Consider the following 13,301-nt stretch of genomic DNA (forward strand, 5'->3'; position numbering starts at 1 on the left):
CTAAGTAAAATTAGCTTGCAACAAGATCTGAACCCATGATCTCTTGTCATTTTACAAGACAGAATTACCATCTCAACCAACTATTAATCATGCTTTAAGTATCTACATTATTATATTTGTACCTTTTAAATGTTGAGTTTTCCTTAATATATTTTAGTGGGAATGGAAAAAAATATCAAGTTCGGAAACACAATACTGACTCGGGCGTGCGTGACAATGTATACATGCCACGTGGCACCTATGTTGTACATAAGTCATGTTAATTAACAAAAGTAAAATTAACTTGCAACAAGATTTGAACCCATGACCTCTTGCTATTATATATGACACAGTTACCACCTCAACCAACTTTTAATCGTGCTTTAAGTGTCCACATTATTATATTTGTACCTTTTAAATGTTGAGTTTTCCTTAATATATTTCAATGGAAATGGAAAAAAATGCCTATCAAGTTCGAAAAACAATACCAATCCGGGGCAAAGTCCGGGCACAATGCTAGTTAATTAATAAAATGGTATCATTGCAAGCGAAGTAAATCTTCAGCCATTAGAGTTCTAGGTAGCAAAATAAAAGAAACAAAATACATGTTGAAATTCTTCCCTTCCCCAAAAACAGAACATATGTTGAGTAATGCACTAATGCTGAATAAGATTATCAAATAAGAGCCAACTGCTGAAAATTAATAGGGTAGCAGTCAGTCGGAGGTCCGACGAAAGCACGTTGAGCAAGTATTGAGTTGGCTGCTTCAGTAGTGTGATAGGCATCCCAAAACAAATACTGCTTCCTATCCGGACAAGGCACTGCGGATGGCATGCATGTAATTTGTCCTAATCCACAACATGCCCTATCAATCACCGAAAATCCTGCATTTACATGTCAAAATTCATGTGTTACAGGCAAAAGATGCATAACATAGATGGCTTAACAACTTTTTGACATCAAGAGACTAGGACGAGGATTCTAAAAAAACATATGCAATTGTTGTATATTCTACCTGATACAACAGGTTTTCCCTTTAGACAATCACATAACTTTTTACTCATTTATTATTCATTTCAAATTTCCATTATCCCCTTATCTTTCTAGGATTGAGATAAGGTTGTATTGTCATGCAAGGCGTGTAGTCATTGTGAAGAATATCATCTCAAATCTATTTCATAATAGACATTTCTAGCTCGGCTGATGTTTTGTGGATACAATTTTTTTCCTTATTCTTCTTATCTTTCAATCCACTAATCAACTGGAGACTCTATATCACGTTTATTTCCCATCAATAATTGATAAAAAAACCAGACTAATCACATATGAGGTATGCCGATTATAATTTTTCAATTTTAATAATCAATGACTTGATGAATTAAAATTATAATCCCTCCATCCATGAAAGATCTAAACACTTACTGGAATACGTAATTTAAAGTGATAAGTTGTACGATATGGTAATAGTCAAATGTTATTTCAATTAAAAAAGTAGATGTGATAGTAGTTGGTGGGGTACTTTTTCATTGGAGGAGAGAGAAAGTTGGGTAATTTTATATTAGTAAAGGTAGAGTGTGGGCAAAAGGATTACAAATCTTGTACGGAGGGAGTAATATTTGACAGATAAGAATAAGACCCATAAAAATACTCCCTCCGTCCTAGAATAGTCTGAACACGTTCCTTCTATGTTTGTCCCAAATTTGTTTAAATAATTCTATTTTTGGCATGATCTCACTATTAATATATTATTTCTTTCATACTCCACTTTGGCCCACACTACCATCTTTTATCAATAAAAACTTAACCAACTTTCTCTCTCCACTAATAAAAAATACCTCCCACTCACTCCAATCACATCTACTTTAACGTAACATTTGATAACTACATTACAACTTATCACTGTAAAATACGTATATCAACAAGTGTTCATGATCATCTGGGACCGAGGAATAGTTATTTTGTTGGGAAAGACCTAAACTTTTTTGTTTAAACAAACCTATTATATCACAATTAATTTTGTTTGTTACTTCAGACCATCTCGACATATTCCGGTCAAAAAGCCTATATTCCGGCCTTGTCTTTTTTTTTCCAATTAATGAGAAATGGATTGGAAAAAAGGTCAAAATAGGTTGATCCTATTTAATGAGAAAGGGACGGAAAAAAGTTAAGGTCGGAAAATATACTTGTTGGACTAAAGATATGAGATGGTTTGGAGTAACAAACGGAAGTATTATAGCAAGTTCTTTTAAACAAAAAAAAGTTGTTACTAGGTCTTTTCTAACAAGAATTTCTAAATATTACCATAAGCAGCAGGGTTGTTGAGTAAATCTCCCAGAACGCAATATGTATTATAGTAAACAAAGATTCCAGCCGGATGATTAGCATTAAGCTGCGCCACGAGAGATCGAAGGCCTTCATTAAACGTGCCCAACATTTGATTAACTGAGTCCACACATCTTCCTGGAGGCGCTTGACCTGTTGCCCTCTGATTTGGAATGCAACCAATAGGTGCTATTCCTGCTATGAAAAACTTTCGCAATCCTACATTGTATAAAGCCTAGCCAAAGATATAAACGTTTAATTGTTAGCACATACACAATCGATCAAGAAACAAAAAATAGCATATCACATATATAAATTAAAGTAGTATTTGTTACCAAAATCTGGCGAGCATAACGATTGAGGAGAAGATTGGCAAACTCTGGAGGTTTGTAGGTGAAGCTAGAATCATACAACGAAGACATAAGGTAGTTATTAATGTAGTCGTTGCTACCAAATGACATAAACGCAATGGCTTTTTCGAGATATCGAGTCATATTCCTTCCAGTCATCGTGCTCCTTAACTGATCCAAAGTTCTTTCGAAGTTCAATACCTGCTGGCTTAAGCTAAAACGATCCCCCTGCATTTACCGTCAAATTAATCATGCAAATAGTTAAAGCTAACAAATACTAGTAGACTAGTAGTCTAGTTCTAGTACATCGGTCTTTTAAGTTTAGTAGTTAGGTCTCGAAAGAATTGTTAACTAATAGTGCCATGCTGATATGAAAAAATTAATATCAACAGGAATTACCCAATGTCGACCAGTTTCATCTAGGATGCCACCTCCGGCTGAAGCATAGTTGATACCTCCCATAATTCTTGCGCCGATGGCAGTGGGATCTGCGAATGGCGGAAGATATGGCATGGCTAACTTTTCTCCTGTTAAACAAGTTGGATCAGAAAATATTTTTCAAGAATTTTGATGATATCACTCCCTTCATAAGTTATACTCCTGCCATCTAGAAACTGTGAATCACATATACTAGCTAGCCAATTAGCCAGATAATTTATTTAACTTCACTCATTTGCCATAGTGTGCGCGTGTATTATTCACCTCTCTCTTTTCCCCCAATTTTTGTCCCTTTTCTTTCGTTTGAAACTTTAAATTCATTTAAAATTAGTAAAATCAAGCCTTCCCTCTCTTTTTCTCTCTCTCAAATCCTAGCCTCCCTACCCCTTATTCATCAATTAGGGCTGCCATGGATGTTTTCATCCATGGTAAGCCCCTGTTCCCCTTTTATTTCCAGTTTTTAATTCATTTTCTTGTTTTGTTCAATAAATTAGTCTCTCTTTATGAGATTTTCTCAAACCCTGTTATGTGGTTTTTAGTTTCTGTTTTGGAAATCTTCTTCACCCCTATGGGAGTTGTGAGTATGGTTCTTTTGTTTTTAGGTATGAGAAATTATTCTCATTGGTTGAAGTTCGAGACTCAACATAAATGTATGGAATCTCGGATGCGGTCAACCTGACTCGATCAAGAATCTTCTTCCCAAACTATATTAGAATGATAGACTTCCTCATCAATAGCTGCTTGATTCAGCAAATACAAGAGGGTTGTGCTGTATTGTTCGATCTGGTTCATTGTAGTTTCTTCGAAGACGAATTTGATTTAGTCTTATTTAATTGTATCTTTTTTTTACTTTAATACCTATTGTAGATGCCGTTTGACCTTCAGTTAATGAAATTTCTCTTTCAAAAAAAAAAACTTTAAATTCATTTAGTCCTATTTGCTACTGTTTCTTGTCTAAATATTATTTCTCTCCATATTCAACCCAACTCACAAATTCAATTGTAATAAATCGTGGCTTGGAGAGTGGGGTTGTTAGTAAAGCTATGTTACTTCTTGTGAGTTAGGTTCGAAATGGAGAGTTCAACTAAATTAGACAAGAAGGCACTAGAAAATTGCATTAAGATGAAAGTAAAGGTACAAAATTGGGGTAAAAGGGGGAGGTGAATTGTGCGCACAGCCGCACACACACCAGACAAAAAAAAAAGGTCTAAAGGTCGCGCGCCTGAATGTAAGTTTGATACCTATGTATCCACTATCGAATGGTTGCTAAATCAAATACCAATGTGGCAAATAGGTGTTTAGTTAAAACTGATCTATCTAGTATAAAACATACTACAAATTGATAGAGAGAATATAAGAACGACAAGGGATAGATGAGGATGTGCAAGGAGCCCAACAACTCAAGGCCCCCCAAATTATAAGTGCCCCGAAATATATCATTTTGAAAATTTTACTTCATATTTGAATAAATCATCCTTGTTTCCCACCCTTAATAAATTTGTCAATGATCTATCTTTAGATTTTCAACTTTTCATTTTTGGAACTCTAACCTTCCATATTTATTTTCTATGAATTTAGGGGCGCAATTTTCATGTTAGAACCGGAGCAAATCATGGCTAATTCTTTCTTTTAACATCTTAAGAGTTAAGACACTATGCTAGAAGACTTGATGAAAGAGAAGATTGAGAAAATAGATTACCGAGTAAGTCAATCACTGTCTTGCCATTACAAAACCTTCCAGTTGGACCTTGGTTAAAGTCACAACCATAAGGCCAGTAATTTGATTTTGCAACTGAACCAAGGAAGTTATTGTTTCCTGAATCGATTATCGAATCTCCGAATGCAAAAATAGCTGAAACAGGAGATACATTTAGGTCTTCTTGTGAAGGTAGTAACTTAGCTTTTGATGAAACAAAAAGCAACATGAAAAACAATGTTTCAATGTAGGGGTATTTCATCACTGCCCTTATCTGGAGTAGAAAATGGGAAGAATAATCTCTACTCTTTATTAAGGAATGCTTTGTTGAACTAAAACTCATGGTAAGAGATACTCAGCTAAGCTTATTCTGGTGAAATTACGTGATCAAAACCAAAGGCGGGTGAGGATTTTATAGGCAGTTAGCTAAGGGATAAGGTTGGGAAGTCGAGGACCAAGCTCTATAAGAACTGTGATTTGGAAGATTATTGTTGCGTATAAATGGCGTATGTAATGCTGTTTTGGTTTTCTGAGATACTCCCTCGCATCCAGAAGTAGCTGTTATTCATATGATATATGACATAATTTTACCAAATTAGTTGTTTTTTAAGCTGTTAGCCGTCGTGGTAATTATTTGCTCCGAGTAATTGTTGGATTTTCGATCTCAAAATACCCCCTAAATTTTCTTATTAACAGACTTTATATTTTTTTGCACTATTCAAATATTTCATTTTGTTCGGTGTTAGTGATTTATACATGATGAAAAAGTGATTTATGGTGAATTTTCGTTATATTAGTTTTAATATGTATTTTCAAAATATCATTTTTTATTATTTTTTATTGATAATTAAAAATGTTAATGACCAAACAACTACATTGACAAGCGTAAAACTCAAACTATATATATTAAAAAGGACAAAATTAATTATTTTACTATGTTGTAAATCGAGTTGCTATATTGATATATAAAAGAGCAAAAACCGAAATATTCTAACTTCAAAAGTTCTTTTTTAGTTTGTGTAAACCTTTACGTCAATAACTAAATGGTACTTGAAACACTATTTTATAAAACACTCATATTCACTTTAGTAGAGTGTTGAATTGGTCAAACCTCTAAAACATAGCGTGTCTTACTATTAATTTAAATCGTTTAGTGGGAATTTGGTTTTAACAAATTTGATCAGTTCATGCTGAAGTGATGAGTCATTCAATTTACTTCGCTTTTGATAATCTCTCATTGAGGACTTGTTAATAGGGGTGTTCGCGGTTTGGATTGGTGCGGTTTGGGATGTAACCCAACCCAAACCGCAAATATACGGTTTGACATTTTTCCAACTCAAATCGCACCGCACTTTTCCCCAAACCAACCCAAATCGAACCGGACAAAACGGTTTGGTGCGGTTTGGTTTGCAGTTTAACCATTTTTTCCTTCGCGACATTAATTTTGTGATCTAACAGTAAAACAAATTGTTAATAAGAGTCCAAATAGATATAAAGTTGACTTCATAATTAAACTTAAATAATGATTTATCAAAAGTGTTAAAGTTTTTTACCTCAAACTTTTTTTTTCAGTTTTATACTTGTCTGTCACTTTGTCAAGTGTATTTAATTTTTTTTTTAAAAAAACATATAAAATTGCGGTTTGCGGTGCGGTTTTGGTTTACAAAAATTAAAATCCAACCCGAATCGCAAACCACAGTTTGCTTGAAATCATAACCCAAACCGCAATTTTAAAATCGCAACCAACCCAAACTGCGAAAAAACGGTTTGGGTTGCGGTTTGGTGCGGTCCAAACCGCTTTCTGAACAGCCCTACTTGCTAATACGCGTTACTTATTAAAAAAAATTCAATCAATATTTGTCATACAAAATTTCGGGTTGGTACCATTCAGACCGGTTAATTTCTGTTTACATCAGAATTTTAGCTACGTTTATTTCGGTACAGCCGTACAGCTAGAACCGGTTGCAGATAATGCAGTTAAGGTGACCGGTATGCAACTATGCATGGATGCGAAATGGTCGAGGTCTACTTGAGACTATAAGAAGGAAAGAACAAAGAAGATAACGCTTAAATTCTCATCAGTAAGCACTCAGCAAAAATGGAATGGTGCAGACGCAACATGTTTCTTACGTTTCCTTAACACACTTTTCCTTAATTTAAGGTGGACCTTTCTGGGATTAGTAGTAACGCTCATCTTATAAGCCTGCCTTTTCTTGTACTCTTTATCCACTTTTTTTCTTCTTACTTGTGAACTGCGCGCATCAGCACAGCACACAGCACGCAGCGCATTTGCATTCCCTCACATTATAATTTCGTCATCGTTGCCATCTGATCACAATTTCTACACAAGAACAGCATTAATGATAATAACGACCCGTTGAAATAAAACCTTAACGTACAAGAATGGGCAGGAGGTTTTCCATGTTTCAAGTATTAGGATATTTCCACTATTTAGGATTTTTTTCAATTTTTGTGCTTTTCTAATAGTTGCAAAATTAACTCGATGGAAGACTGATAAGGGAAAAAGTGGGGTTTGAACAAAGACGATTTAGTATAAAATTATTCTTGGACTCCAACCATCAGATTAAGCAGCTTTTGGTTGAATGGTCTTTTGGCATGATACTAGAGTTAGTGTGACATGAAGGTCATATGTTCAAATCTCATCCACCTTTCCTTTTTAAGTGGAATATTTAGCGCTACGCATGAGGGAGACCTGTGTTGCATCCACACTTCAGTCCCAATAGACTCTCGCATCAGGGGCGTGATAAAGTATAAAATTAACTATGCGTGAAATTTTAACGATCAACTTGACCTTTTGGTTGAGTTGGTCCTTTGACAAGAGAATCATGACTGGATAATTTGATTGTATCCAAACCCGAAAATTTGAACATTCTTTTACTTTAAAACTATCTATGGATTACATAAAATCAGTGAATACTTTATACAAATAACGTGTGTTTTGCAACTCATAAAAAAATCTGGCCATTAGATTAAATTCTAATCGTACTACCTACCATACATACAATATATAAAAAGACACACAAATAGACAATGCAAATTGTCTTTTTAAGACCTAGGCACGGGACGGCCCTGTTCGCGGCTAGGCTTGGAATTGGGGCAATGGCGGGTCAGTTCCTAGCCCGTGAGTGGCGTGCCGGAAATTTCCAAATATTGTCCACGGGTCTGTGGGTTGAGCTCGTGCCTTCTGCAGGCTTGGCCCGTGTTTTATATTAGTTTTTGGATTCTTTGTAGTTTCAGACCAAAAAATAAATAGGATGACATTCGGCTCACGGCCAAGCCCACGGACCATATAGGTGGACTTAGAGGTGGGCGTAAGCCCAATCTGTTGTCTGCTACGTTGACGGTGGGCCTACCATGGTCAAGAAATTTTATTTTAGGCCCGGTCGACGCTAGCCCACCTATATGGCCCGTGCGCTGGCCTACTCCCCTTCTCTTTGTTTTTTGGTTTTAAACTGGCAAAAAAATAACATAAACACTGGCTAGGCCCGCAGGAGGCACGGGCCCGTCTATAGGCCTGGGTCGGATCGTGGACAAAATCTGAAAATTTCTGCCCGACACAGCAGGGCCTGCCATTGGCAAAGCTCGCGGACCGATCTCGTAAACAGGCTTGGCCCGACCCATGCCCAGGTTTAGGTGGGCTCGTGTGAGTTCGAGCCTGGAATAAATTTTTTTGAGTGTGACAGGCATGCAGTCCATGTAGTGGACAACGAGCTCAGGCTGAATCGATCGCAAACTGGTTTGGCATGCCCACCTCTAGTCTTTTATTGTGCGCATCTGATTGCGATAAAAGTAGTGCACATAGATAGGTGGGGTAAGTGACTGTACAAGTTTCTTTTTGGAAAAAAGAAAATATTTCATTTGTCTCATCTTACTTTTTACACTTACCGAATAAATGGTTTTAGATTATAAGGTTTTTTTTGTTATTTTATATATTCATAGTATATATACTTCATCCGTTTTAATTTAGTTGTGACACTTTTTATTTTAGAAAGTTTTAATTTAGTTGTGACACATTCATTTTGGGTAATAACTTCTCTCTATCTCTCTCCTATCACATGAGAGCCTTTTAATTTCTTTTTCTATCTTTCTCCTTTCCAAAAATTGTCTAGAAGTCCGTGATTTTAAAAGTGTCACAACTAAATTGAAACGTAATAAGTAATAAATTAAAAGTGTAAAGAATAATGTGAGATGAATGAAGAAGGAAAGTATAAAGAGTGATGTTGGACCAACGGAATAATAAAACAAATAAATGTTGCGAATATTATAAAACATCCCAAAAAACAAGGATATATTGAAAGTGTTGCGAAACATATATGATATCCTATTATACTTCTATTTTTTAGTTGCAAAATCGAACTATGGCACAAGAATTTAGGAAAAAAAGAGATAAAAAGAGAGTTTTGAAAAAGGGGTCCCATTTGCTAGGAGAGAGAAAGTGATAATATATATTGACAAAAAAGTCAATGTTGCAACTAATATACAACTTTCTAAAATAAATAACATCTATAAAAATATATTTAAAGGCGTGCGCGATAATATATACACGTCATGTGGCACCTTGTTATTTCCCTAGGAACACTACAAGAGGGGGGGTGAATTGTAGGTGTAGAGATTCATGAGAGCTCCTCTAGTGGCACCTTGTTATTTCCCTAGGAACACTACAAGAGGCGGAAATTAAAACTTAAACGAATAAACAAGCTAGAGGAACACACAGGGGCGGTTCTTGGCCCATGCTGTATAGGCGACGGAATAGGGCCCCAAAAATTGAGGGGCCCCGAAATATATGATATGTATTAAATGTTTGAAAGAAAAAGAAAAGGAAAGCATTTGGATCAGTGGTAAAGTGGTAAAGAATGGGGGAAGGGGCGCTGGTTCGATTCCTGTTAGAAGCGGATTTTTTTTAACTTTTTGTTGCTGACTCATCAATCATCACCACTCACATTAATAACAAGGCGTGCCGCGTGCTTTTTTTCTTTGGCGCTTCAATCTCCAATTTTCCATTAATCTTCCTCCTTTCTCTCTCTTCCTAACTCTCTCTCTCATTAATTTCTATATTCATACTCTTATATTTTTTTTGCAATTTTCCAATAAAATTAACTCTTAAACTTCCATTTTCCAACAAATTTCCGGAGAAGTTCAAGAGATGTATGGTTTTAAATTGTATTACAACGGTTTAATCCTCATTTATTTCATGAAATTGAAGATTAAACCTTCATCAACTTATATAGGGACATCATTCACCTCCCTAATTTCCCTATATAAGCAACTCTCAAGACATGCAATATGTACCAAGCGAAATTCAGCTTATCGGAATACAATGCTCTCTGAATTCTAATCTACGCCATTAGATTTTGAAGTAGTTTGGGTAATTTTCTTTTTTCGATTTATTTAACTTTCGTTTTTGTTTTTGGGTTCAATCATAATTCTGACTTTCTAATTGAATGTATTTTTTACTTTTTTTCTACAGATTTCAGATATAGTTGTTATTTCTTCCAATTTCAAAGAATCGTGAATCATCCAAGGGTTATCAATTGGAATCAATCAAGCAAATCTTGGTGTTTTCTAATCTATCTCTTTTTTTATTTAATTTCTCATCTCTATTTATATCTAAATATTTGTTTGTTTATAATAATTTAATATGTTGAGAAAATATTCTTCTGGGCATGAAAAACGCAAAAAAAAAAAGAGAGAGTAGAACAGTTGATTCAATCTCAAAAAGGTGCTTTGGATAGATTTTTTTCTAAGGGACCCCAAGTAGGTGAAAGATCTTCTAATTTTGAATGTGAAAATGTTGAAATTAATGTTGAATGTGAGAATGTTGAACCTGAAAATGTTGAAGTTAAAAATGTTGAAAATGATGAAAACAGGGAGGGGGATGTTAACCGAGATAATAGTAATAATATTTCAGTGGATTTTGAGCAGCCTGAAAATCAGAATTCAGATCATATTAATCATAATGCAGAACAAAACGAGTCTATATTGTTTGATATATATGACCCCAAAAATTGGGATGCTCTTGATTCGAAAGATATCGATATTCTAGCATTAAATGGCCCTAAAAGAGATTTGACAATAATAAAAGGCCCTAAAGATAAATTTTCTCGGAGATTCTCTTCAACATTTTATACGAGATATTTACCAAATGGTGAAACTTGTGATAGAGATTGGCTTGTTTATTCAAATGAATGTGATAAAGTGTTTTGTTTTTGTTGCAAAATTTTCAAAAAGGGTTCTAGGAAAGGTAATCTAGTAAATGAAGGTTTTAATTATTGGTCTAATCTTAGTACTAGACTTAGAGAACATGAAACGAGTTCTGATCATGTATTGAATATGGCAACTTGGCGTGAACTTCGACATAGATTGGAACATAATGAAACAATCGACAAGGTTGCTCAAGAGCAATTCAATAAAGAAAAAGAATACTGGAAAAATGTAATAGTAAGGATTATTGCTATTGTGAAGTATCTTGCTAAACATAACCTAGCATTTCGGGGTAAAAAAGAAAGGTTATATGAAAACAACAATGGAAATTTTTTGGGTCTAATAGAGATGTTGGCCGAGTTTGACCCTGTGATGAAAGAACATGTTCAACGTATTAATAGTGGCAAGATCAATCATCATTATTTGAGTCATGATATTCAAAATGAGTTTATACTCTTACTTTCCTCTAGAATTCAATCTAACATTGTAAAGAAAATAAAGGAAGCAAAATATTTTTCTGTGATGGTGGATTGTACACCTGATGCTAGTCATGAAGAACAAATGTCCTTAATTATAAGATGTGTGGTTGGCTCTTCAAATAATTCTTTTGAAATTGAAGAATTTTTTATTGGATTCCTACAAGTTAACGATACAACCGGCCTAGGACTTTTTGAAGTATTAGAACATGCACTTAATTCTCTTGATCTTGATATAGATAATGTTCGAGGTCAAGGATATGATAATGGGTCTAACATGAAAGGTAAAAATCAAGGCGTGCAAAAAAGACTATTAGATTTGAATCCTAGAGCTTTTTACACTCCATGTGCTTGTCATAGCCTTAATTTGGTTTTGTGTGACATTGCTAACACTTCTATGAAAGCAAGAGACTTCTTTGGAATAGTCCAACGTATCTATACTTTGTTCTCTCATTCTACAAAAAGGTGGCATATCCTATAAGAAAATGTTAAAGGCTTAACTCTTAAATCATTGTCCGCCACACGATGGGAAAGTCGTATTGAAAGTATCAAGGCAATAAGATTTCAAATTGTTGATATACGCGAAGCCTTACTTCAATTAGCTCATATAGATAATGATCCTAAAATACAAAGTGAAGCCAAATCTTTAGCGACAAATGAGCTTGGTAGTTTCGAATTTTTGCTTGCTATAATTATTTGGTATGAAATATTATATGTTGTAAACTTGGTAAGCAAACATTTACAATCAAAAGACATGGAGATTGATGTTGCTATCTCTGAGATAAAAGGATTAATATCTTTTTTTAGAAGGTATAGAGAAACTGGATTTGCAAGTGCCATGGAGACAGCAAAGGAAATGGCCAATGAGATTGGAATTGACCCTCTGTTTCCTCAAAAACGTATAACACGTAGGAAAAGACACTTTGATGAGATGAATGGTGAAGAAACAACATTATCTGCAGAGGAGTCATTTAGAATTCAGTATTTTATATACATTGTAGACCAAGCTATTGCATCACTAGAGAAGAGATTTGAACAATTTGAATCATATGAGAATATTTTCGGTTTTCTGTTTGATTCTCATAAGTTACTTTCAATGGATGATATTAAACTTCAATCTTGTTGTAGTCACTTTGAAGATGCTCTTAAAAAAGGTGAGTCATCAGATATCAATGGAGGTGACCTTTTTATTGAGTTGAAATTACTCAGGGAGCTTTTACCTAAAGAAAAATTGGGAGCAATGGATTTATTAAAGTTTTTGATACGGTATAATTGCTTTCCAAATGCAACAATTGCTTATAGAGTATTATTGACTCTTCCTATTACTGTTGCTTCTGCAGAGAGGAGCTTTTCAAAACTAAAGTTGTTGAAGTCTTACTTACGGACAACAATGTCACAAGAACGTCTAAATGGACTTGCTATGATGGCAATTGAGAGTGATATTTTGGAGGATATTGATGTACAATGTGTTGTTGGTGATTTTGCTTCTAAATGTGCAAAAAGAGCAACACTTTTCAAGTAGATGTATTTAGATTATTTCAATATGATGTAATTAGATATTATTTTCAATATAAAAGTATTTTTTTTTTAATTGAGAATCTAATATCTTTTATGAACTAAATATGAAGGGCCCAATTTTAAGAGTGTGTATAGGGCCCCCGTTATGTTTGCCCCGCCCCTGTACTAGCCAATTAGCCAGATAATTTATTTAACTTCACTCATTTGCCATAGTGTGCGCGTGTATTATTCACCTCTCTCTTTTCCCCCAATTTTTGTCCCTTTTCTTTCGTTTGAAACTTTAAATTCATTTAAAATTAG

At 34.7% G+C, this 13,301-nt stretch overlaps 1 protein-coding gene and 1 pseudogene across 1 annotated transcript; one reads left to right on the plus strand and one right to left on the minus strand.

Annotated features, from left to right (window-relative positions):
• Nucleotides 1–499: 499 nt before the first annotated feature.
• On the minus strand, nt 500–5,306 carry LOC104892948 (GDSL esterase/lipase At1g71250). The gene is made up of 5 exons (XM_010678978.4): nt 4,789–5,306; nt 3,051–3,178; nt 2,637–2,879; nt 2,281–2,536; nt 500–863 (listed from the first exon to the last, which is right to left on the minus strand). The coding sequence occupies exons 1-5, from the start codon at nt 5,126–5,128 to the stop codon at nt 655–657; spliced, it is 1,176 nt and encodes a 391-aa protein (XP_010677280.1). The 5' UTR covers nt 5,129–5,306; the 3' UTR covers nt 500–654.
• A 2,599-nt stretch (nt 5,307–7,905) lies between these two features.
• On the plus strand, nt 7,906–13,005 carry LOC109135226 (uncharacterized; annotated as a pseudogene).
• The last annotated feature ends 296 nt before the right edge of the window (nt 13,006–13,301 follow it).

This window comes from Beta vulgaris, chromosome 1, assembly GCF_026745355.1.
Source record: "Beta vulgaris subsp. vulgaris cultivar EL10 chromosome 1, EL10.2, whole genome shotgun sequence".
Lineage (NCBI taxonomy): Eukaryota > Viridiplantae > Streptophyta > Magnoliopsida > Caryophyllales > Amaranthaceae > Beta > Beta vulgaris.